This window comes from Maylandia zebra, linkage group LG22 (assembly GCF_041146795.1).
Source record: "Maylandia zebra isolate NMK-2024a linkage group LG22, Mzebra_GT3a, whole genome shotgun sequence".
In the NCBI taxonomy this organism is placed as follows: domain Eukaryota; kingdom Metazoa; phylum Chordata; class Actinopteri; order Cichliformes; family Cichlidae; genus Maylandia; species Maylandia zebra.
Genome location: NC_135187.1, coordinates 34,640,158 through 34,667,496, shown reverse-complemented (window position 1 = coordinate 34,667,496; position 27,339 = coordinate 34,640,158). Strand labels below are relative to the sequence as shown.

The 27,339-nt window shown below is 39.0% G+C and overlaps 1 protein-coding gene across 5 annotated transcripts in view; it reads left to right on the top strand.

Annotated features, from left to right (window-relative positions):
• The first annotated feature begins 2,129 nt into the window (after positions 1-2,129).
• The window catches only part of phf14 (PHD finger protein 14), a 153,779-nt gene continuing 128,569 nt past the window's right edge, over positions 2,130-27,339 (top strand). For all 5 annotated transcript variants that reach the window (XM_076879578.1, XM_076879579.1, XM_004560965.3 and 2 more), the window contains exons 1-7: positions 2,130-2,216; positions 4,313-4,423; positions 6,703-7,451; positions 9,855-9,987; positions 24,226-24,385; positions 25,139-25,250; positions 26,251-26,388. In XM_076879578.1, the coding sequence (XP_076735693.1) occupies position 2,216; positions 4,313-4,423; positions 6,703-7,451; positions 9,855-9,987; positions 24,226-24,385; positions 25,139-25,250; positions 26,251-26,388 (1,404 nt within the window). In that variant the 5' untranslated portion in view covers positions 2,130-2,215. The remainder of the gene's footprint in view (positions 2,217-4,312; positions 4,424-6,702; positions 7,452-9,854; positions 9,988-24,225; positions 24,386-25,138; positions 25,251-26,250; positions 26,389-27,339) is intronic.

Genomic DNA, 27,339 nt, shown 5'->3' with positions numbered 1-27,339 from the left:
CGTTGGCGAGCAGGATGCTAGGCAGAGGTGTGCGGTGTGCACGAGCTCTCAGCCTGTTCCTGACGCCGGCTCGCTTCCCTCTAGGCCGCCGCCGCTTCCCTTTGTTCTCCCTCGAGATCTCACTCGGCCAGCTCGGATCCGGAGTTAAAAACTTCGAATTGTGAGTACATTGTATACCAATAGAGACAAGAGTGTCACTGTCATACCTAATGTACCCAATGGTGATGATTTTGCCGATTTAGAAACGCTGAAAACTAACTTAAAAAACAAAGACAAAGAAAAAGTGGTCGGAGCAGTCGTGACGGCAGCCGACCTCACCGGCGCCATCTTAATAATGATATTTATCATCTTAAGATGATATTTAATAAAAATATTTTGTTACAAACTCCTTCCAATCCTTCTTCATTTTTTGTTGCCATAGTACCGGATGAGGAATCCAGCGCATATGACAATGTCATGTTGGATTGCATTTTGAAAAATGGCACAAAAGTTATACACAGTCCATTAAAATGCCTAAACTTCCATATGTGATGCATTGGAGTGAGACCATCCTCACCTCACTCTCTCTTAGTCTCAACTTCTGAAAACTTCTATTCTGATTTCCTTTTGTGTTTGGGGATTGGTTTGAGGCTTTAACTATAATAGTACATAAGCACTATAGGCATAAACCCTTTTTCTGCTTGAAAAACTGGTGCAATGAAGTGGCTGTTATACTTCCACCTGGCCTGACTGTCATTATCCCACTGATTTCAATGTCAGACAAAGTACTCAACACATTCCCTCCAACACTATCTGCTGCAAACAGGCTCCATGTTGATCAAAGTAGGGCAGGAGAGAAAAGGATGAAAATGCTGATAGTGATGATGACAGTGATCACTACTGTGATATCCTCAGTATTTTGATACAAGCTGATAAAAACGGCCTCTCTCTGCACAATTCAGGGCCATTTTTCATCAAGAAAGGACAGCTGTAATCATCCCTTTTGCTTTCCTGTCCCATCCGTCTTCCCCTTAGCATGCATCAGGATCAATCTAGGTTCATTTATTTTAATCATCTCTTATTTGCAAAACTGACAAAGTCAAAAGAGGACAACAGAAACAAAGTTAATTTTGAAAATAAGTCAAAGTATACATTTATACAACTCCATTCCTTTGGAGTAACATTCACATTTTTTCATTAGAAAACATAATTTTTAATCCCCCCCCCCCCCCAATCTGTTTTAAATTAAATAAGTTAATTGTCAGCATTAGATTCTCTATGAATTTTTTTTTAATCAAAAATATGCACAAAAAAATCCAAACCTCAGACATGAGCAATGATACAATTAAAAAACAATTAATTAACAATAGATTTTGAATCCTATAACTTTTTTAATGATAAATTAAGTGTAATTTTGAATCTTTGAAAAATATATGTGGATAATTTATTTGTCCACCTTTTTCATGTTGATACAGTGCACCCAATCTGATTGTTCAAACCTGAGTTATTCTATATAGTTATTCCACCATAATGTGAGAATGTTCATAAATAGATATTTTAAATGGAAATTTAAACTTTTACCATCCCCATGAATGTTCAGTGCTGTTTACATCAATTCCAGCTCAAATAGGTACATTTTTAGAAAAGTTCTGATGTGCATAAACATTTTATCCCATTTATTTATTTTTATAGTCAGCTTTTTACACACTAACCTTTATTTTCTTTGTATTTAACTGAGTTCTTTTGTGTTATGAAGTTTTTAGCTTATGGAAATTTTGTTGTGCTACATACAAATTTCAAGCTATTTATTAGTTTTAGCTGTTGTAACAAGGATTTCCCAACTTTCAGAATGAAAAAAGTTGTTATTCTATTGATAATTAGTAATTAGTAATAGTAATTACTCTTAAAAAATCCATAAAATCCCCTAAATTGGATAGTCTATGATAAAAACGTGTATACAGTAAGTGCTGTTTTAATAATTTCTGTGGTTCCAAAACTTAGCATTGGTTTTATAGTAGGCCTACATGCACTCTATACACAATTAATGTCATCATTAATTAAATAAAGTTTATAAACTCAGATATTATTATTTTGAGTCACTAACTCTCACGTGACTGTCATATTGTACTACGTAACTGTCCTCATAGCAACAATATGCAGCCGTCAGTACGTCACCACGGTGTTCTCCATTGTCCATATACCATGCTTCTGATAGGAGACCTGTCGTGAAGTACAGAGTGAGTCCTTTATATATATATATATATATATATATATATATATATATATATATTCAAATTGTATTTGCCGTCTGGCACAATTAACAATTATTTGTTCCCTCAAACTGTTGCTAGTTAGCTAGCCCGGCTCTACTTTGTGACTAGTAGTGATGTTGCTGGTATGCTAAATGCTAATGCTGTTGTGTTTTACGTGCAGTTTTGCATTAACTTGGTCTGATGCTAACACATTAACTTGGATCTTACTTTTGAATGCTTTTAATTGTGTCCCTATATATATATATATATATATATATATATATATACTAAAAGCATCACGAGCATCAGTGATTCAATTAGAAGGTCATAATTTAAGTACAGCTAATAATGCTCAGCACGATTAGCTATGGTGCTTGACGGACCAAAATGTCTGGTAAGTGTACCTCTTAAGCTGTTTTAGACGACTATCGTAGATTCTTCAGTTAAAAAGAAAAACAAACATGTATCGTTCGTGAAAACAAAACAGGGACCGCTTTTGATAGCCGTTTAGGCGCAGCGGTGCTATTTGTTTGCTAACAGTGTGCTAATAGGCAAGTTGCGTAGCTAAGAGCTGTACAAATCCCAGCATCAGAAAACCTAATGTCTGCAGCTGATTAACGTTGTGTTTCGTGTTGGTGTTGAAGGGAAAACAATAGATAGGTTTACGCCACTATTTAAAGCCGCGTTTGAGAGAGAACTGTCCTTTTGATACAGGATACCCGAACGTTAAGGGCTAAAAAGTAATTGGACGTTTGGGTGCTGAATATTTTGTGTAGCAGCATAGATTGATTTGCATAAAGCACAAATTGAGTTTGCTTTAAATGTCTTTAAGTGTAACTCGCCGTCAATCTGAGGTGCAGACCGTACAGGTGAACTAGACCATCATTACAAAACAATCTCTACATTGAAGCAACTTTGTGTTATCGTACACAACCTACCTACGGCACTGCGGTACCTTTGGTATTTTATAGGTGTATATATAAGGGTATGTATTTTCCTATGACAAAGGGAAGTATGACTGAATGAAGGTAGACAAGAAACAACACAGCCAGGAGTTTTCAACCATAAAACTCCTAATCTTTCAAACATACTTTTGTGGAGTCCACCAAAACTCAGCAGCATGTAGGCCAATGCTGATTGATTGGCAAGTGGGATGAAACTGCTTCTTTTGTTCTGGAGTTCACCAGGAATGTGGGAGGCAAGAAAAAGATTATGTATGAAAAGCATAGACTTGGCTGCAGAAAACAGTATAGGCCTTCAAAGTCTGGAACTATCTTGCTGACAAATTGTCAGTGGCTCTCTTATAGACATTTTTCAGCCCTTTATGGACACTTAAGTTTACCCCAACTCAGACACTCCTCACAGTGTTACTGGAGCTTAAGGTAGTGGCATCCAGAGGCTAGATTCCATATTTGTAAGACTTTTTATGGCCGAGCACAATAACCTCAGTTTTATCTGAATTTAGAAGCAGAAAATTGGAGGTCATCTACCTACCTTTGAGACATTCCTGCAGTTTAGTTTAACTAAATAGTGTGTGTTATCTGTTTTGGATAGATAAAGTTGAGTATCACCTGTATAACAGCAACAATGTATTCTATGCCTTCTAATGATACAACCTAAGGAAAGGATGTATAATGTAAAAATAATTGGTGCTAGCACAGAACCTTGTGGAACTCCATAATTAACCTTAGTGTGTGAAGAGGACTCTCCATCTGTTAGACAGATATGTTTCAAACCACTGCAGCGTACCTATAATACCTATAGCATGCTGTAATCGCTGTAATAATATATTATGGTCAGCAGTACAGAATGCTGCACTTTACATATGGGCACATAACCACCTGCTAGCATCTCCTTTTCATAGCCCAATTTTATTTGAAATACTATCAAATAAAATATTATCACTTTTATGCTTTATAATGATCATTATGCAATAAAGTAAAAACAATTTTGCATGGTTAAACATGCAAAGCTTATCTGCTTTTTATAGTTTTTTTCTTCTCAGCTGTGTTTTTCTGCTCATGACATCTTACTCAAATGTTGCATTCTTGTCTGTTGGTTTCTGGGACTCCCCCATGTAGTGGACCGCAGTTTAAAGCGACGGCAGGTAAAACCACTTGCTGCCTCTCTGCTTGATGCCTTGGATTATGACAGTTCAGATGACAGTGACTTTCAAGTAGGAGATGCTTCAGGTAAGTATGGCCTTTGTGATGTCTAACAGTATTAAATATATGCATAGTTTTTTATTGTTCAGAAATGAACAGTCCAAATGGCTTGAGACTAATAAGCTTTTGGCTGGCTAACTTAAATGCAAACTGTTTTATTTAATTTAATTTAATTTTTAATTTTTTTTTTTTTTTTTAGAAAAGTTGAAATGCTGCGCAAAATTTAATAAAAATGCTATGACTTTACAGTATTAGAAAATAAAAGAAAATAATTTAACCCCAATATTTCATTTACATAAAACAACATATGAAATGATGAATTTTAATTTTCTTATGCACAAGTCACTAAGTTTGGAATAAAACGTTCGGTGTAATTTTCTTTTTATGAATTTCGTCATCTGTGGTTCATAATAATCCCAAATTTCAAGAATCTGAAAAATATCACATTAGGCTTTCTTCTGATGATTTTCTGAAATTTTCTATAGGGTTATTTTCGGGGCTTTGAGCGGACCATTCACAGACTTTATTGTACCCTGCTACATCGATTTCAAAACTAGTTTGGATGTGTGTTTGGAATAACTTTCCTGCTGGATAAAGCCGTTGCATCTCAGTTTTAACTGTTAAGCTTTTGATTTTAGATGAAGTTGAGGAATTTGGAGGAAGTCAATTCCTCCAAATCTTTCTATACTAGAGGATGATGCCCATGTGAGCAGCTGCACATTTTAAGCAAGGCAAGTTTATTTGTATAGCACAATTCAACAACAAGGTGATTCAAAGTGCTTTACAGAGACATTAGAAACAAAAACAAATAAAAAGCATGATTTAAAATTGATTAAAACAAGCAAACAAACAAACTAATTAACAAACAAACAAAACAGTATATAAAATCAAAACAGATAAAATCAGAACAATAGATAAAATCAGTAGTTAAATGCAAGTTTTGAAATTTAAGCTTAACAGTGTGGATTTGGTGCTTTATTCAAATGCAGCTGAGAATAGGTGAGTCTTCAACCTGGATTTAAATAAACTGAGTGTTTCAGCTGATCTGAGGCTTTCTGGGAGTTTGTTCCAGATATAAGGAGCATAAAAGCTGAATGCAGCTTCTCCGTGTCTGGTTCTGACTCTGGGAACTGATAAAAGACCGGATCCAGATGACCTGAGGGATCTGGAAGGTTCATACTGGGTCAGGAGGTCACTGATGTATTTTGGTCCTAAACCATTCAGAGCTTTATAGACCAGCATCAGAACTTTAAAGTCTATCCTCTGACGGACAGGCAGCCAGTGTAAAGACCTCAGAGCTGGACTGATGTGGTCCACTTTTTTGGTCTTAGTGAGGACTCGAGCAGCAGAGTTCTGAATGAGCTGTAGTTGTCTGACTGATTTTTTAGGTAGACCTGTAAAGATGCTGTTACAGTAGTCAAGCCTACTAAAGATGAATGCATGGACTAGTTTTTCCAGGTCCTGTTGAGACATCAGATCTTTTATCCTTGAAATATTCTTGAGGTGATAGTAAGCTGATTTTGTTATTGTCTTAATGTGTTTTTCTAAGTTTAGGTCTGCATCCATCACTACACCCAAATTTCTCGCCTGGTTTGTGGTTTTTAGATGTATGGATTGAAGTTCTCTAGTGACCTGTAATCGTTTTTCTTTGGCGCCAAAGACTATTACCTCAGTTTTGTTTTTGTTTAGCTGGAGAAAATTGTGGCACAACCAGTCATTAATTTCCTCAATGCATTTACCAAGAGCCTGTACAGGGCCTCGGTCTCCTGGTGACATTGTGATATATATTTGTGTGTCATCTTTTTGTAGAATTTAACAGAGTCCTGTGAAATCAAATGACCCCTATGAGCAAGCGCTTTGGTGACAGTGGGAAGGAAAAACTCCCTTTTAACAGGAAGAAGCCTCCAGTAGAACCAGGCTCGGGGAGGGTGGGCATCTGCCGTGACCTGTTGGGCATTATAAAAGAAATACATCAAAGGAGGCCCTAACCACAGAAGTCAAAACAAACACTGAGGAGGTGTATACATACGAAGTTGAGAAATTTGTGTTTGTTTGATTATTTCTGTGCTGTGAGAATGCTTCTTGACAGTAAATGTTATTCCATTTGAAACCCTGTTTATTTACATGGTGCCTGTTTTCTAAAGAAAATGAAGTTGTGGGTCCCAAATTTCTTTACTTTTTGCTATTAAGTTCACTAATGCCAGTTTGACTGTAAACAGACCCCCTCCTCCACATTGTGGGTTCTGCTGGAGAAACAGCCAGACTTTTCAGTGATCTCACAGACACTTTCTTCTCTGTTGTGACAGGGTCAGAGGGCACAGGCAATGGCAGTGATGAAGAAGGGTCCAAAGTGAGTGCAGGCGGTTCAGAAAGTGATTCAGATAATGCTGCTTCAGCAGATGATGGCATAGATGAGGAGGAGACCAAAGACCTGGCTGCTGAGGAGAACTTGACTGAGGATGAGGAGAAGAGCAAACGGCAGCAATCGTCAGACAGTTCCACCAAAGACACTCCCACTGTCATCGCACCCAAAGGCAGACGCAAGACCAAGAAAATTTCAGAGCCTGCTGAAGCTGCTGAAACTGGATCTTCCTTAGTGTCTGCATCCAACAATGTAAATGCTGAAGAGTCTCAAGCTGAGCCCAAGAAATGGAATTTCCGCAGGAACCGCCCACTTCTGGACTTTACCACCATGGAAGACCTGAACGAGATGGACGACTACGATAGTGAAGATGATAATGACTGGAGACCCACAGCAGGAAAGAAGAAAGGCAAAGCAAACTCTCAGAAAGGAGGCACAGATGAAGAGGGTGGTGAAAGTGCTAGTGATGACGATGACAACGATGACGATGATGACGACGACGATGATGATGATGACGAAGATGGCGACGGCGATGATGATGATGATGATGACAAGGAAGATGGTGAGGACAACATTAATAGTAGCAGTGATAGTGACAAAGAAGCGAAGAAGTCCAAAAAGAAGACGAAGAGCAGCAGTGCTTTTGATGAAGAACTGACCAATGATAGCATGTCCCAGGGAAAGGGCAGCGAGGTGAGTACAAGATCAGACACGTTTCAAAAAGCAGTTCAAACCAAATAAACATTGTTAATAATAATAACTAATAAAATGTTTTTGATGAACACCATTGTTGAATGGCCACCCTTAATTACAGGATGAACACTCCCTTCTCTGTTGGTGGAACAATGCGTTATGTCAACCAATCAAAAAATTATATTGTAACATGTGGCATTTGATTGCTTAGGAAGAGGGGGAAGTTTTGCACGTGTGTAGTGTTGTGTAGTAGTGTAGTTATTGGCTTTGTTTTGTGTGTCAAAACAATGACTCCACTACTGAATGTCACAGATGGTAGCCAAAAAGCCACCAAAGGTAGATGTAATGATGCAATGTCAACGCTGTCTCCGGGTCTAAAACAGGAGGAGTGACACCATCTGTTGTCAGGCCCGTGATGTGCTACCCTGTCTTGGTGTGGACAGAAACTATTTTTTTGAGTGGCAAAAATCATTTGTGTGGCATCATTTTGTGGCACCTGTTTTGTAAATAGTTTTAAATGGTTGTGGAAAAAACCAAACAACAACCCAAAAAAAACCTAAAGCATGGCAGCATTTCTAGGTAAATATTATGTATAACTTTATTGTTTGCAAAATTTGTGCTTAAGTTTTAAAAATTTACAATTTATATGTCAAGTTAGGAAAATAATTTGTGTTGTGGTTTTTATTAGTCTAAAATCGAACTACTCAGATTTTACGATTGGTTTTGTTTTTATGTGAGTTTAGGTCAATTGTGTTCATACAGTTTGTCAAAATAAAGAAAATAACTGTAAATTCAGACATGGTTGTGCTGAAAAGCATAATACCCGTGTTTAAAGGTGAAATAAAAAGATAAAGTCAAAAATGGCCAACTACACCCGGAGCTCAGAGGATTAATGTGGAGATGGAGCCCACCTACACACACACCACAAAGAGCAAAGAGGCAGAGTCATTATGAAACGCTGAGCTCAGGTTGAGTGAAGGAAAACACAGTTCTAGCATCCAAAACTTTCCTTTACTGGGTAAAAAAAAACAAACCCAAAAAGAGTGGGAGGCGTTGAACAAAACACCCGATCAACAAACTCTGACATGAGGAAAAAGCGAACAAATCATTAAAAATATTGGCCTATCAACACAATTTAAAACTATTGCAACATCTTGTTTTTAGCAACACAAAAGCTTTGCATCAAAGTACAGGGCAAACTAGGATGCTGATACTGTATGCTGGCCTCTTTTCATTGCAGTCACATGCAGACAAACATGTACAAAAGCTCATAACCATGAACACACCAAATCTCAGAGTAGAGCCGCTGCTCCTCCACATCGAAAGGAGCCAGCTGAGGTGGTTCGGGCATCTGACAAGGATTCCTCCTGAGTGCCTCCTGGGTGAGGTGTTCCGGGCATGTCCCACTGGGAGGAGGCCCTGGGGCAGACCCAGGACATGCTGGAGAGATATTATATCTCTCGGCTGGCCTGGAAAAGCCTTGGTGTTCCCCCAGATAAGCTGGAGGAGGTGGCTGGGGAGAGGGAGGTCTGGGCTTCTCTGCTTAGGCTGCTGCCCCCGAAACCCGGCCCCGGATAAAACAGAAGAAGATGGATGGATGGAGGTTGAACTCTTGTTAATAACAACATGTAATTTTTATTGTTCATTTATTAAAATTCCTTTTACATTCAATTCAATTTTATTTATACAGCCCTAAATCACAATAACAGTCACCTCAAGGCGCTTTATATTGTAAGGTAGACCTTACAATAATACAGAGAAAAACCCAACAATCATATGACCCCCTATGAGCAAGCACTTTGGTGACAGCAGGAAGGAAAAACTCCCTTTTAACAGGAAGAAACCTCCGGCAGAACCTTCCTGAGCCTGAGAGAAGGAAGGCAGGATAAAGACATGCTGTAGAGGAGAGCCAGAGATTAATAACAAGTGTGCTTTAATGAAGAGAGGTCTATTAACACATATTGAGTGAGAAAGGTGACTGAAAAAGAAAATACTAAATGCATCATGGGAATCTGTTTTCTTCTTCTCTTATATGCTGGTTTAGTGTTTTATCTATTAAGAATAGAAACTCTTTTCAGGAGTGTTGTTAACGCCTGCTCCAAAATCAGAGATAATCTAAAATAAAATAACTATTTTTTAATATCTGTAATATCTAAGAGCTTAATACCATAAGTTTGTTTTAGCTTATTTGCAGCTGAACTAAATTTAAGGCAGCTGGCTTTTATATTGGCACCTTTGCTTGGTGCTCCATAATACCAAAGTATAACACGAGTCATAGAATGCCTGCAATCCAATGAGAGGTTTTGATGTCATCATAGTAAATTCAAGAGAATCAACTTCAACCGTTTCCATGAATGTCAGTCATTGGGTTTGTGACTCTGACTCTGCTCCCTGATTCCCCAGGGTGCTTTGCTGGATCGGTCCCAGACCTGGAGCACACAACACATTCTCATCTGCTGCGTTTGTCTGGGAGACAACAGCGAGGATGCAGATGAAATAATTCAGTGTGACAACTGTGGGGTGACCGTCCATGAAGGTAAGGTAGAGTTATTTCAGTATAGTGGGCATGTGCATGCATGTATGTAGGACGGTGGTGTGGTGGTTAGCACTGCTGCCTCACAGCAAGAAGTTCAAATTCACCATCTGACCAAGGTCTTTCTGTTTGGAATTTGCATGTTCTCTTTGTGTTTGCATGGGTTCTGTCCAGGTACTCCGGTTTCCTCCTACAATCCAAAGACATGCAGTTAGTGGGGTTAGGTTAATTGGTAAGCTAGGTAGCTATATACTCTTTAAATACTCTTTAGCGTCACCAGGTATAATCGTAGTAGTAAAAAATAATAATGTTAATGAGCTATGAAAGACTTCCTGTAGCAGTTTTTAGGGCAGAAGAGATGAATAAGGCAGTTGGTGGATAGAGAGATGAATGCTTTCTCTATTAGCCTTCTTCCACTACTACAGACTCGCCTCTGTTTTAGTTGTTTTCCATAACAGTCAAGTATAGGGATGGGTATCGTTTAGGTTTTATCCAATACCGGTGCCAAACCGGTACTTTTGAAACGGTGCCGATGCTCGAACCGATGCTTAAAAAATGGAGAACACAAACTTTGTCCAAAAACCTCTTATGTTTTTATTTTTAGAAGTCTCTTTTTTTTCTGCAAAATGATAACCAAGTTAGCCTTTTCTGTTGATACAACATACCTCCTTTGGTTGGAACCGGTGCTTAAACAATGGCAAACACAAATTCTGTCCAAAAACCTCTCATGTTTAGCTGTTTGGTTTTTTTTTTGTTGTTTTTTTTTTTTTTTTTTTCTGTAAAAAGATAACAATGTTAGCCTTTTCTGCAGCTGTAGGGCATATATGGTATCACTCTATCGAACAAGAAGAAAGCCGCATGTAACTATGATGATGTTTGCTAGTTCACCTTACATGCATTAATTTAATAACGTGGTTAGCCTACTCAACGTAAATTACAAACGAACAACATTAAGCTACTCACGCAGAGAAGAACGGCTGCTGCTGCCATCATCATCCTCATCATTTCTGCTACACTGGCAGGGCTAGGGGCCAGGACTCTCCTCTTTGGGTTCTTGGTGGGATGTTGCTAACTCCGGGTCCGATAACAGGCGCCACACCCTCAGTAGATGTGCTCGGTGTGAGGTCTTGCAGCAAGCTATCAAATACGGTGCATTTCTCGGCTTTTAAAAAAGCGCTATGCGTCGCCAGGTGTTTTATCAGATTCAAGGTGTTACCTCCTTTGCACAGCATCAGCTTAAAGCACTTGTTGCAGGCTGCTGAGTTTGCATCTTTTGGTGTGAAGTACAGCCAGACTTTTAACCGCTTCGCCTTGGGCATTTTTAATCTGTAACTCTGCTCTAAAAGAACGTACGTACCTGGGCCCGCCTACTATCCTTGGAAAGGTAAAATAATTGGCTAGAATCCAAAGTGTATGACATCTCAGAAAAAAAAAGCACAGAAATAAAGCACCGAAATGTGCGCTGCTGGCACCGGATACCGGTACCCATCCCTAGTCAAGTACCACCTAATGTGCGCAAAGCCAGTATAGCAACGCAGGCCGGAGTAGATACTTGATTATCCATATACGCTCATCGGCTACTTCATAAGTTACACCTTACTAGTACCAAATTTAGAACTTGTTTGGCTTTCAGAATGTAGAATGTATATTCTTTTCTTTTCTTTCTTTTTTTTTTTTTTTTTTTTTAGAAAAAGAAAATTTGTATCAAAAATATTTTAAATAAAAGTTCATTTTCAAAAAACCAGTATGAGATTGAGACTAAGGCTTTGAAGTCTTCCTGGCAGTCTGCTGTGACCTCTAGCATCAGCAAGACATTTTCACCCAGAGAGCTTCTGATCAGTGGATATTTTCTCTTTTTAGGAACATGCTCTGTAAACCAAAGAGATGGTTGTAAGAAAATCCCAGTATTTCAGCTGTTTTACTCAGACCAACACCTCTGGGACCAGCAACCATTCAAAGTAAACTTAAATAACCATTCTTCCCAATTAACATCAGTATGTCCCATTGCTAGGTTTGCTTAGTCTACCAGCATATTGTCAATAGCAAGGATGAACTTCCAAGGGTCTTGTGCTCACCTCAGTGTTGTGAAGCCCAACAGTAGGCTGTAATGGAGTAAACTGATATATAACCACTTGACTTTAATACCATTTAACCATATTCTGTTCAGTGAATGTCAACCTACAAAGAAAGAAGACTGCTGCTCCTACATAATTCTGCTTCATTTAAATAATTTTTGGTCATCAGGCCTATTGAGTCAAGGTCTTTCTGATCACAAACGTTTCCATTACAAAATCCTGTTTTTACCCATTCTTCCTGTGCCAAAATGATGACTGTATTTAGATAAGAAAAGTCTGGTTTTAGTCGGCCTGTCAACACAATTTAAAAAAACAGGTATCTAGTTTGAAGTCTACACTTTCACTACACATTGAAATGGGGAGATTGCAAGGGCGCAATGCTGCAATATCATGTTTAATAGGTCATTTGATACCGATGCTACTCTGATGAGTATGCGAGTTAAAGCCCTTGTTATAGGAAGCAAATGCTTGTCTCCTCTGCTGCTTTGCTTTGCATACACAGTCATAATAAAAAGGAAGTACATCTTCTGTTCAGTTCAGTTTTGCATGGCAGGATATACCAGGTGTTAAAATGAGGTAAATACAATCTGAGATAAGCAACGGTACATGGGATATTACATCATGTCAATGTTTTATAAAAAAAAAACATAAGCCAATCAGTGCCAAAATAGGTGAGCAGTGCATGATAAACTAAGTACTCCCTGTGATTCAGTAGCTTGTAGGACCACCTTTAGCAGCAACAATTTGACATAATTGTTTCCTGTATGACTTAAACACTTTCTCGCATTGTTATGGAGGAATCATAGTAAATCAAGTAAATGTATTACTGAAGGTGCTACTGACATGGTAAATGGACTGATTCTTATATAGTGTTTTTTACTCTCCTGGAGCACTCAAAGCACTTTAATGATATGACATTCTCACCAAATGTTGGTAACAACCCATGCAATCCACACATGCAAAGAAATCAATACACAAAGTCCATAAATGATGTGTAATAATGAGAAATGACACAGGGACAAACCTTTAGAAATGTAGTTAGTTCGACAACTGGGGATGTGTTCAATACTGATTTGCTTTTTACTGTAATGGTTATTTGAGAAATAGCAGTGTAGGGATGTATTTATTTATGTAAATACGATCTGGTAACATTTTAAAAAACCCTATTCAGGCATCTATCTGCTCTTTGATCTTGTATCGTTGTTGTATTATTGAATCTTGAACTGTAACAAAGGACAAGGAGGGAGTAAACTTCTGTCCAGCTTCTTCAGCTGAGTGAGTGCAACCGCTTGGAAGCAAAATCAATGACTTAGTGAGTCATCTCTTTTGAATTGGAGTTCTCGGAGAAATACACAATTAAGGGTGGCCATGCATACACTCTCATTCAATTATTTCCCCTCTTGTTGTGCTTTAAAGGAAGATTTAAAGGGAGCAAGCAGAGCTCATTTTAAGATAAACGTGTAGTTATAAAGCTTTCAATGGTGCTATAAAGCATTTTTTTTACTTCTCTAAGTTGGTTTGTTAGTCTTGGGCACTCACATGTACACAGGTTATTTGATCCATTATCCTGGCAATGACATGCCTGCTGGATTTAAAAAGTGCAACTTTTGTTGTCAGGACAGTCACTCAAATGGGCTGAATTAACCCTTAACCTTGAAACACCAAAAACCTTTGAGGTAAAAGCAAGACCTGTTCTACCATCTTGGACAGTCACACTCTTTAACAACACAAACACAGAGTAGTGAAGGATAAGAAAAGTGCTGATCGCCAATTCTCCATAGGCATAGGCAGACACAAGATATTAAGAGCTGGTCTTAAATTTATCTTGTTCATATTCCTGGTTGATATTTTCCTTCTCTGGGACATGTTTAATCTCCAAAAAAGGACACAGAAGGGAAGCTTAAGTGGTTTGCAATAGAGGTTGATAAAGAAGAGGACATGGCAGCCCTTGCAGCCAGTTCTTATCGTCATCTGGAAGGACAGATATGGTGTTCATCTTTCCAGACTGTTAAAATATTGAACTTAATTGTAGAAAGAAGTTGGGCGTTTCAAATACTTGTGATTGCTTGCAGTCACACAATTTCTGATTCCAAAATACTGTTTATCTCATTTGAAAAGTCTTTTTCTAAATATTGTTTATTTTTATGGCTCTAATAAAGATGTTGTATCATTTCTTCACAAAGTCTAATCTTCGCATCTGTTACATTAACAATCTGCTAAGCTCAGAACTCAAAATGGGTGATGACTGTTGCTGTACTGAACCCCATAATAGATCGATCTGCCGTTTCTCCTAATAACATGGTGTCACTGTACGTTTAAAACAGTACATGGAAGTGTGTGGTCTTTGCGATAATTGAAGGTTGCACCATCCAGATCATCAAGAATAAGTCTTAGGTTGGGCTTAGACTTGGGGAGAAGCAACCTGTCTCTGAGTAGACTCCTTTGATTATTTATGACCACATGCGGAGGATGTTCAGCATCGTCCATAATGTCCAGCAGTTTCTTTAGTGTCGTCTTCTCTGCCACTGTCACCAGAATGTCCAGCTTCATGCCGGCCACAGAGCCAGTCTTCCTGATTAGTTTTTCCAGCCTGGATGAGTCCTCCTTTGCTGTTCTGCTCCCCCTACACAACACAGCATAGAAAGGTACACCGGCAACCACCGACTAGTAGAACATCCACAGGAGTTTCCTGCAGATGTTGAAAGACCACAGCCTCCTGACGAAATAGTCTGCTTTGGCTTTTTTTTATACAGGTGCTGCGTGTTGTATGACCAGTCCAGTTTGTTGTCCACCCACAGTCCGAGGTACTTGTACATGTTGACCACCTCCTTAACTGGCACTGCACCTGGTCTGGACCTTCCGAAGTCCACAACCAGTTCCTTGGTCTTCAATGTGTTGAGCTGCATGTGGTTTGTGTGACTCCATGTAACAAAGTTCCTCACCAGACTCCTGTACTCCTCTTCCTGACCATCCCAGATACACCCCATGATGGCTGTATCATCCGCAAATGTCTGAATATGGCGTGATTCAGAGTTATAGCTCAAGTCAGAGGTGTACAGGGGGAAGAGAAGGGGGGACAGCACAGTTATTGTGGTGCTGACCACAGTGTCAGACGTGATGTCCTTCAGCCTGACGTACTGTGCTCTGTTGAGTTTTTCCTGGAGCAGACGGGGCTGGATTGTATAATAGGCACTAGAAAAGTCGAGGAACAGGATCCTTACCGTGCCTTATCCTGGTGCGAGTGAGCTCTGTGTAGGAGGTACAGAATAGCATCCTCCACACCGACATCTGCCTTGTTAGGCGAACTGTAGTGGGTCCAGGTTATGTTGTACCTGGGGCTGGAGGAGGTTGAGAAAGAGCTGCTCTAGAGTCTTCATAAGATGTGATGCCGGTGCCACCGGTCGAAAGTCATTTAGCTCATTGGCCCGGTTCTTTTTGGGGACCGGAATGACGCAGCATGTCTTCCAGAGGGTGGGCACTCTCCCCAGTCATAGACTGAGGTTAAAGATTTGTTGTAGCGGCTCCCCTAGTTCAGCAGCACAAGCCTTTAACAGCCTAGGACACACCTTGTCTGGGCCTGCTGCCTTCCTGGAGCAAAACTTCGGCCATGTCCACACTAATACATTTTCATTTGAAAACACATCTTTTTCTCTCCGTTTTGGCCTTCCGTCCACACTGAGGCAGCGTTTTTGGTCAAGGAAAACGCAGCGTTTTGAAAACGCTCTCCAAAGCGTATACATTTGAAAACGCAGTTTTCGCGTTGCAGTGTGGACAGAGAACCCGGAGCCTTTTCGAAAACGATGACACATTTTAGTTATGTGATGCAGTCATATGACCAATTAACCTAAGATAGCGGAAGGCATTATACAGCAGTTGTTTTGTTTGCGCTCAATTATTTCAGCCATATTAAAGATTAATATCAGTTTGTACATGCACCAAATAGCTTTTCTTCAATTTCTTTAATTCTCAATAGCTTTTGCAACTTTGTACTTTTGTGTTACTCGCAGCAACAACGCCACCTCATTGTTAGTCCATTTAAAAACCTCTGTGCTTTTCCTTGGCATTTTGCCGGGACGTTTCAGTTTCCGCGGCAGAAATGAGGCAGATCGAATCGTCTTGGTTTCACGCATGCGCAGTACTGGAACGTAAGTGTTTTCGGCCTTTTCAATGTGGACGCACAACTCTGTGAAAACAGAGGGGCTCTGCAGTAGAGGTGGGGGGGGGGGGGGGTTGAACTCACCGAACTAACACAACAAGTCCCTCAACATGTTTGTACTCTCTGCTCATGTTGCCTTCATATTAAATAATGTTTTTCTTTTTAAAAAACTTATTTAAAAAATTGCACTCAACAACAAACACATCCTCCCTAACATAAAAAGTCACTTTAAGGGCCAAATTTGAGACCCCTGCTTTAAGACATTATCTAATACAGAACATAAATATCTCCCTTATGCAGATGGTTTGCCATTAATCCTTCAGGACCCCATTCTTCCTTGCCGCAAACATTTAAGGTTAGAGAGAAGTCTCCAGCTACTCTCTGAACTGGTCAAACTCTACCATTTTACCTCTTTCAACCAGTTTTCCACAAGAAAACCTAAATATTCTGGGATGAAGGTAGGATCAAAGTTCACAGTTCAATTTCTTGAATACTGACAACTTAAAATCTGTTATCCTATACTCCAAAAAATTTATAAAAGCCTTACTCTCCAAACTCAGTACAGTAACTGCTGAATCATTGTCTTAAGAAAAAACTATCCAACATTTAAAAAACTTTGCTACTCTAATTAATTAAGGTACCTATCAATTCAATTCAATTTTATTTATACAGCGCCAAATCACAACTGCAGTCGCCTCAAGGCGCTTTATATTGTACAGTAGATTGTACAATAATAGATCTATCTATATGTCTACAAAATCGACTGCCACCTGCTGGATTAGATGAGTTGAAACACAAATTTTGCATTACACTGATGAACCTAGAACCTATCAAAACCTGGCCCATAATGTTTTTGTTGTCCAAAGCACAACTATGCTTTTGTTTTGTTTTTCTGTTTTTATAAACGGGTTAAAACTGAGACTTTTGAGAATGCTACAGATCTCTATCTTGGTGACAGACCTTTCATAACGCAGATGAGGTTGCTCCCAGATTGGATCTTGTCCATCCCAACATTTCCTACCCCTATGACACAACCCTTTTTCCATGAGAAAATGGAAACATCAGCCTTGGCTGCCAGAGACAACACGGGAGACAAAAAAAATATCTAAGCTTGATTTTAATCCTTCATCTCCTGATAAGGCATGGCTAGGAGATCCAACTTTTTGTTAATGGACTCAAAAACACTTACCTGAATGTCGGTTGTGAGTAAGTCCTCGGCATCAGTTGACAAATCAGTCTTTCTAACTTGGTTGGGTTTTGTTTCTTGGATCTGTTGATGAAATCTTCAAGTTCTTCCACTCTGGGTGGTGCTGTCACTTGTCGTTGTATGGTTGTTTGTTTTGAAATTAGCTGTTTAAGTGTAAATAGTAATAAAACTAGTTAAGTTTAAAGCGAAATCTTGCAGTCAACGCTACAACCTTTGAATCTTAAATTTTGCACTGGAAATTTTGCGATCTGACATCGGGCTATTTAGATATGGGAAATTAGAAGTCATCCAGGCCTTTATGTCTTCACTTCAGCTAACTGATTTGTATCATACAGCTTCATGGATAAGTAAAGGTGGCTGTCATCTGCATAGCAATGCAAATCTATACAGTGTTTTCAAACTCCATGACTAGCTTTTGAAGTAAAGATACCTCAGAAATGCCACAAATTGGCGTCTCTCAGATAGATATGATTGAAACTTTGCAGTGTAATTCCTTTCATACCTATGGTGTGTTCTAGTTCTCTGTAATAAATTGTTATGGTCAACAGTATTGAATACTGCCCTGTTATCTAGCAGGACAAGCACAGAGATGAGTCCACTGTTGGAGGCCATAAAAAGAATATTTATAACCCTCACTAGTGTGCATCCTAGCACAGAAACACTGCTGACTGAAACTCGTCATATAAACCTTTCTTCCGCAAATATTTAGTTAACTCTTTGACACCTACTCTTCAAGATTAAAAGGTTAGAAACCGGTCTATAATTAGTTAAGACAGCATTAATTAATGCTAAAACTTACTTGAGCGGTCTTGTAAGAATGGGGCCTAAAAGATGTGCTGATAGTTTAGTGGAAGAAATTCAGGTCACCTCAGAATGATCAATATTGGGAGCAAGACTCTTAAGGAAATATCAGCAGTTATTAAAGTAGCACTATTCAATGATACATGTGTGGGAAGGCTGGTAATATTTTTTTCTCTCAATCCACCCATCTGTTCTCTTCTGTTTACTCTATTTCGGGTTGTGGGGGTGGGGTGGGCCTTAAGTATTTTGTTAATTGCTGGGTAGGGTCAGCTGTACAAAAGGTGTGACGCCTAAGGAGGGACACACCTATATAAATTGAAAATCACACCAGGCTCTACAAAGGCCGTAACTACTGTATATTTGCTCTCTGAATGGTGTTTTTTATAGTGATGATGTAAAGCAATACTTTCTAATCACACTGTCTAGTGGTGGTCTGACTGGTGTCTAAAAACACAATGATGTAGTTTGGTTTTGAGTTCATACTGGATCAGTAGGGGAAAAACAAAACACCTGCGCATTCAAGAATAAATACTTGAAGAACGAATGCTATGCGCCCTTGCTAAAAAGGTGTAGTACTCTTAACATACTGACTCATTTCAAAGCTCACAAACTATTTTTTTAAGATTAAAACAAAGGGCTTTAGGTCAGAGATGAAAGGTGAGTTGTATCTGCAGTTAAGACTTTACTACTTTAGTTATTGTACATTTTTCAGGGTAAAAGAGTTTCAGATAGCAGACCGTATATATGGGACCCCTGTACTGGAGTGGACAGCACTAAACCTCTGTACATTCATCAAGTTTGGCTGATGAAAAAAATGCCTCTTGTCCTGAGATTTATTTTAATTTCATACATGGTTATGTTACAGTGACAGAGATAAAAACACACGAATAACTATTTATCAAACTTATGAACTTAAAATGAACGTACTTTTCCAAGTTTTTCTAGAGACGGGGTTGGAGAAAATATTTCCAGTATACCGTAAATGAGCATTATTATTGGTAAAAAGCAAAATGTATAATTAAGTGAAAGTTATAAAAAAAATACATACATTTCACAATACATGTGAAAACAAGTTTATATTTTATTCTGTAACCTTGTACACTTTCTTTTGATGTATTTTGTGTTTGTGGAACATTAAACAAAGCATTTTTTTCATAAAATGTCAATATAGTTGAGCAGTTCTCTCGGTGGTTCAGTCAACTCTACCTTTTTTTTTTTCCTGCAAAGTCCATTTCTGACAGGGATAATCTTCCTTCAGGGATTATGAAGCTATCTTGTAGTCATCACTTTTTGTCAGCTTAGCTCATATTAGCCAGTAACCCATGGCTAAACGGTCTGAGCTTTGTATCTCAGTTCAAAAGGAACACCAAAGATTTGTGGCACGGTTCAACTATACATCATTTAAACCAGCACGGTGGTTGTTCACAAACCCCAGTTTCAGAGCTCAATAAGTAAAGACGAACTGCCTAGATGATCCTTTTTTTAAGCCTCCTGCCCTTGGTACATCTTGTGGGGGCAAAATTGAGGTAGAATACATAATATTGGTGCTAAGGGGTAACAATAGATTGTGAAAACAGATTGTCCTATTCTTTAAAAAGGAAAAGCTGCAGTTGTGCCTTAATTGCACGAGTGAGTTGATTCCACGGAAAAACCAGAGGCCTGTTTTAAAATTTCAGACTAGAGCCCCAGCAGCCTCTGAAGAGCGGATTTCAGAATTAGTGATTCACCATGGCACACAGCAAATGGTCTCTCAATCAGAAAAGGACGCGCGCCCACCAAACAGTGTAGAGCTGAATAAACAACTCTGTCTACCCCAGTATTTGCTTTTTATGGGCTGTCTGACTCCCCAGTGTGGCATGCAGAACACTAAGTTTTTGATTTTTGAGTCTTTCCCATTGCTCAAAAAGCCCAAAGGCTGCTTGACTGAATTAGGAGCTGGAGTGTTATCTCCCTGACAGAGGGAGAGTGCTGATTGCTGTTCTCATTGGTAGTAAAGCGCACGTATGCCTGGTGTAATAGCAGCCATAGAAACCACATCAGCCAAGTAATTGTTTAGGCAGCCTCAGAAAATTAAGAGGACAATATTAAAATGTGTTTGCTTGGCTTCATCCAGCTTCTAAGTTTTTTCTCCTGCAATGTTAGTTTGCTGGGTGATTTTAATATACATCCAGACACTGTCACTAATACTCTTATGAGAGATTATTCATCATCTGTTAATAGCGTTGGCCTGCAACAATTTATTGATTTTCAGTCTCACTCTAAGGGCCGTATTCTTGATATTATGTGATGTATGCAGTGTTACTCCTCAGAACCGTATAGCATCTAATCTTTCCATATCTGGCCACAAGCTGGTATCTTTTGATGTCCATTTAATATTATCTAAGTCAAACTCTTTTCGCTCTATCATATCGCAATATTAAAAACATTGACATAACTGCCTTCTCCTGTAGAACTGACAGACAATTTATCTACTCCTGATAAACTGGTGTCTTACTACAATAATGGACTACACAGTCTACTCAGTACTTTCCATTGAAAACTTGGACTGTCTATTTCATTCACTCTGCTCCTTGGTTTACTCTGGATTTATGCAAACTTAAAACTAAAGATTGCTTGGAATGGCTTTGCACAAAGACTGGTCTTGCTGTCCATATGCATCGTCAACACGTGGAATTATAAGGATGCTCTGTCTGCAGTCAAATATGAATATTATGCAGTACTAATGAGGTCTGGTGAAGGAAATACAAGGACTCTCTACATTAAATCACCTGACAATTTTCCACCTCAGGTTTACTGCACTGAGCATTAGAACATTTTTATAGCCTTTTTCAGTACTAAGGTTAGTAACATCTGTCAGCAGCTGGCTCTAGATAATTCCACATATGGCACACTGTATGATTTTAAAGAAATCTAAACCTTCTACGTGTTGCCTTGACCCACCTCTGACTGGCAACATCCTGTTTATCCTCTCTCTCTCTCCTTTAATAACTGAGGTTATTCACTCTTCCCTGATCCCTGGGTTTTTTCCTCTACCTCTTAAAACAGCTGAGATAAATCTAACACTTCAGAAACCCGGTGAACCTCAATAAGTACAGTTCAATTGCAAATTTACCTTTTCTTTCAAAAGTTGTTGAAAAAAATGTTGTTGTACACCTTAATAACAGTCATTCGTTTGAACAATTTCAGTCTGGTGTTCTGCCACTTCACACTACAGATGAAGTCCAGGACAAAATCACAAATGATCCACTAATGGCAACTGACTTTGGGCTGTTAGCCATGCTTTCTCTATGATCTGAGCTCTGCCTTTAATACAGTGTCTCATGATATTCTTTTAAAGAGATCAGAATCGGTTGACATCATTGGCACTTGCCTGATTTTAAACCATATCTCTCAGGTTGTAATTGGCAAGTACAGTTAAAAAAAAAAAAAATCAGATTACAAGCTTGCCTGTTGTCAGTAATGTTCCCCAGGCCCTAAAATCAGAACTGTTGCTAAATATCTACTGTCAGTTTGATTTATTTTTAATTTTTTAAGAGGGCGAAAACCTTTGCCATTGATGAATTCTTCCCCTTGCCACGCAGGATAAAATCCTTTTTGAGGAGCGTGGAACTCCTTAGATAGTTCCCTTCCAGTATGTAGTGAGCACCATATTGGATAGTAAATATTCAATTCAATTTGTGGTCCATAGTGGGTTGCAAAAAGAAGGCTAAATCCTCTGGGTTTCTTGCTGTGAAATCTACTGTGTGATGCAGGGTCTTCTAATCTTCTGCACACTTCGACAAAACCCTGAGGAAGTAACGACTAATCATTATCTGCAAAGGGTCTTATAGTCCCCTTCTTCTCTCTGCCTTTCCAGTACGACATGGCTATCACCTGATGTTGGCATCCAATTACGCGATGTAACTCCAATCATTTGATTTTGAGTCACACCTTGTTGTTCTCTTGTTGCGCTCTCTCTCCTTATCTCTGTATCAAAAGTTACTTCATTACTGTCGTCACACTTAGTTAGCATAGTTCACTTCAGTTTACATAATTTCAATGTGTTTTGTTTTTTTTGTTTTTTTAATTTTGATTATACCCTATATGCAGTTCCCTGCATTAGCAGGCTAAGATCTACCATTGACATTTTTATAACAAAGGAGATCTTTTAGCTGCTGTCCACTTATACAAATGTGCACGGGAGGTGAATGTGTGAGGATTGGAGGAGTATAGATGAAGTGGACATGAGAGCATACAACAGAATAAAGCAACTTGTGGCATGTTGGATGACAACATTGGAAGTTCCCAGGAAGCAGGAGCACCTTTTGCATCTTCTTCTCATTTTGTTGGTTGTGGGTAGCTCTGGGTTGTTTCCCCTGATTGTGCCAACCAGAGCCAGTTATCATCTGAGGTAGGGCTGTGCGATATGACAAAAATCTCATATCCCAGTATAAGACATTAATCGTCCTGACAACGATATAAATCACAAAAATGTAATATTTTTCTGTAAATTCTGTGAATCTCGGGCAACTTGACTTGCGTGAAGTTTTTCCAGCTGGTGTAACCAATGCATGAAACTATACATTTTTAGTCATAAGTTGTGACGGCCACCATTTTCTTTCAAAGTTTGAGTCTAAGGTTAACTTTTAAGCACCCGATGGCTCTTTTTTCTCATCTGTAAACTCTCTGCATACTCTTTCACGTGATTCAGTTTATTTTGAAAAGTCTCAACAGGATCTTGAGCTTTATTGTGAAAGGTTTACATGGAAAACAAACAAGCGGACAGCAGAGCCAAGTGATGGTTTTACCGTCATTGTTGCTAACGATAACATGTAAAAACAGGCGCTTGTCCGTCAGTAGTGTGGTTATTTTAAATATAAGAGAAAGAGAGAACTTTAAGAAATTAATATAGCCACTACAGTGACCATCAAAACGATGAAAAAATATTGCTGTAAACTGTTTATTTTACGACACCACAAAACAAACGATAGTGTAATAGGAAACAATAGACGTTTTTATATCGTCATTCAATATATATCATTATATGGAACAGCCCTAATCTGAGGAGCTGCTCTGCCAAAGTGAAGCAAGTAAAGACGTTGTCAGTGTGTCCTTGGAGCTCCTCTGTTAGTTGGCATGTGAACCCGTTTCCCTTTTTTACATTGTTTACATTTGTGTCTTAATAAAGGCAAAAGGCATAGAGATATGTCACATGGGCAGTGTTTGGTGTAAGGTGTTTTAGAGTTATACATTACTTTAATCAAAGGAGCTTGTTCTGTAATGCAGTAGTGTACTGCACTTGCTCCACTTGCGCTGACTTCAGCTCATTGCAGAGGAGGAAAATAGCCAAGCTAGCTTTTGAGGACATTACTTTTATTTTTTGCTGTGGGAAGCGTCAGGAATGTGACGGTAAAGTGCATACTGAGCCTGTCATTTAAAAAAAAAAAAAAAAAAAAAAAAATCAGAATTGAATCTACAAGGATGTGCAAAAACAGAATGCTAACATAAAGGAAATAGATAATCTCAGTATGATGTGAAAACTGACTTTATGCAAAGCCCAGCCAGGGACTGATTTTTCATCAGGAAACAAAAGCAGTGATTAGCAGTCACGTTGTAACCTTAATTTCTGCTTGTGGTAATTTCCACAGTAGAATCACTGAAGTGATAGCTGTGAGCTGCTATTTGGACTAGTCCACAGTTTCACCTTTGCTGTCTTTGTGTTGGTTCTCTCAAAGAAACATATTTTGTGCCCTGATTAGGTTAGGAATTTGTGCTAGAGTAAATGTGTAGCCTAAGGTTTATATTATTAAATGCTAATGATGTGTCAGTGGATCTCAGACCATGTTACAGAGTAATGCAAAATTATCTTTTTTTTTTTTTTTTTTTTTTTTTACTCCTAACCTCTAACCTCTATGGCACAGCTTCGCATCTACCACATGTGTTGCACGCTGTGGCTCACAGGAGCAGTTTTCATTTGAATGGGATGACTGTTCAGTAAGGTTAATACTGGTCTTTGCTTCCAGGGTGTTACGGTGTGGACGGCGAGAGTGACTCGATTATGAGCTCGGCCTCTGAGAATTCAACAGAGCCTTGGTTCTGTGATGCCTGCAAGAATGGAGTGACTCCCAGCTGTGAGCTATGCCCAAACCAGGATGGCATCTTCAAAGAGACGGATGCTGGGAGGTGGGATACAGTGGCACAATGACCTGGTGGTCAGTTGCCATTTAGAAGATACAGCAAGTGGAACATGTTCAGAAACAAATAACAGCTAATGATCTGTGCTATTCAAAATGCTGCAGGGATCCAAAGACTGTCTGAACTGTGTTATATATTCAGTGCTGAGGAGAAAAGCAGGTTTGATTAAGAAGGAAAATAGAACTGTTGGAGGAATGGAGGGAGGAGAAAAGAGAGGAAGAAAAAGAGTGAGAGAAAAGACTGTGTTATGTGAAGCGTGGAGACTTCAGCCACGTTATCGCTGATAGTGCTCCTCAGCCAGGCTGCACACGAATTTACTACTTCAGTAGAGCATGAAAAACACAGCAAATTAAACTGTGAAGCGGTTGCTTGCTAGAGATGGATATCTTTATATTGGACTTTGGATTCTCTTGCCTAAAGTCCACATTTGAAACTGTCTCACACCAAACTGTAGCATGAGTCTGGGCCTACATAAATCTATGAGTCAATTTCTTTTTGAGTATCTGAGAAACTAGTTTCATGATATTAAGTGTCTTATTGTCTACACAAATTCTCTACATTAAATGCAAAAATAAACCATAGCCATGATTTATCAGTTCACAGCTTTTTGTGAAATCAGCATCCAGGAGTCGAAATGTTTAAAATGCTACTTGATTCTGAGCCATTTCCAATTCTGGATTTTTCTACCATTCTTTGTACCATTTGTTCACCAATTTTGCTTTTATTCTTTGATGTTTTCAGGTGGGTGCATGTGGTTTGTGCCCTTTATGTTCCTGGAGTGGCATTTGGAGACATTGATAAGTTGCGACCAGTAACACTCACAGAGATGAATTATTCAAAATATGGGGCCAAGGCAAGTTCTCTTTTTGCTCACTGATGAAGATGAATTTCAATGTAAATAGTGTTTATCGGCCATGAGGCCAATCCGTGCAAAGACTGGGGTCGTACCATTAGTGAAAGGAGGAGGGGGGCAGGCGTTCGGAAGACAGCAAGTGTAGTGGTACAGGCAGTTACACGGCGAGACCTGCAAGCCAGATTTAAACGCAAGCTTGTCGGGGGAAAAATGAAGAAATGGGCGAAAATATAAAATGAGCAGCATCTGGCTGCATTTCAATGATATTAGTGAATTTCTAAAATTAGGAGGTGGCTAAAGTGAAGCCCAATTTTATTTTCATTGAGGAAAAAAAAGAAAAACTGGACAGTCTTTGTAATGAGCTGCCAGAACTTTTTCTGTAATCTTGCATCATGCTGACGAATTTTTTTGTCACAGCATCTTTTTCTTTATGATGTAGAAAAAGTTAAATTTGTAACTTCTTTACATTGACAGAAAGGAGAGTTTCACTGGTCCCGCCCACTTATGATCAGAGAGGGCTGAGTTTGACGCCCATAAACTAGAGGCTGTATTCAGACATTTTTCTCGCAGCAAAACTGATTAAACACCGGAGATGCTCTACTTACAGTAATCATTATGATCAGTAATGGGTCACAATTTAAAAGTGGCACGTTCCACCCCTAAAGTTGCTGAAGTTACCTGTTGAGAAGGCACTTAGTGGGGGCAAAGTTCCAAGGAACAAGTTTGAGAAATTCGGCTTTAGAGCTTTTCAGCTAAAGTTTCGTCAGTCTGAACTGATGTATAAGCGAGGTAATTGTGCTAAATACAAGCGTTAAGGTGAGGCTGATTTATCATGTAAAACCTGAAAGCAGCTTAAGTAGAAATTCACATGGAAGCGTCAGAATTTCAGTAGATAATCCAAAATATCTGTCAAAATGAAAACCGGTTAACAGTGAAACAGTTGCATACTGGCATTTTTGAAAAATGAAAAAATGTTATGTGTTATTTTTGTTATGAGCAGGAGTGCAGTTTCTGTGAGGATGCCCGTTTTGCCAGGACTGGTGTGTGTATCAGCTGTGATGCAGGAATGTGTCGATCCTACTTCCACGTCACCTGTGCACAGAGGGAGGGGCTTCTGTCTGAGGCTGCAGCGGAGGAGGTAGGGCGACCTTGTTGGCAGCTTAACGAAACCAGCATTATTAGTGAACGTTCTTCCCTCAGAGAAATGAAGAGTCCATGAATATGCAGATATTTTCCATTTAAATACTTGGGTGGTTGATTGGTAACAGTTGATTCTTGATATGTCATTTACACCGTACAAATACGTTTATTAATTTAGCTTCAGTGGTTGTCATGTCAGAAGTGTTAAAAGGATGTTTTAAATTCAATAATACATTAGTCTGCTCAGCAAAGAATTATGACTTTTTGTGTAATGACTATTGGCTGTGCAGCTCTTAAAACAAACCAACAAACAAAAAACTAGGAAGTGAACTTGATGCTATAAATTTGTCAGCTCAATAACAGTCACCTGTTAAACAAAGCGGTGTTAGCTGTTGAAACTGTAAGCAGCATATGTGTAGTGACTGGCAGAACAAAAAACAACTGTTTGGTCTTGGGTTTGCACAACCTATGCCTGTTGCTGCAAAAACTATCATAACTAAACCAAAATGTCACTAAAAAGTGAAAAAATAAAATAAAGTTTCCTTGATTCCTGGAGGTCTCTAAACTGAACCTCTTGCCCTGTGTTTGAACCATCCATCTGGGGCTGCAACGATTCAGCCTTCGATGCTTCGTTTAACACACGGCTCTGCAGCGTGCAGATGTGTTAAACTATGTAAACGCAAGTGCTTCACCCACATTTGCGAAATCTGCAATACAAACATATTTAGGAGCAGTGCATGAATAAAAAGTTTGACAACATTAAGCCCGCACAGCCTGCAGTTTTCTTTTGTTTTGTTTTTTTAAACAAAAACATTAATAACACAACAGCAGCAGTGATGATGACTCTGGCAGTTTAACATGGAGCTGGAGTCTGTTTACACGCAGCAAAGAGGAGGAGCCATTATAGAGATGTGAGCTCAGGTTGAATGAAAGAAAAATGTGTTTCCAG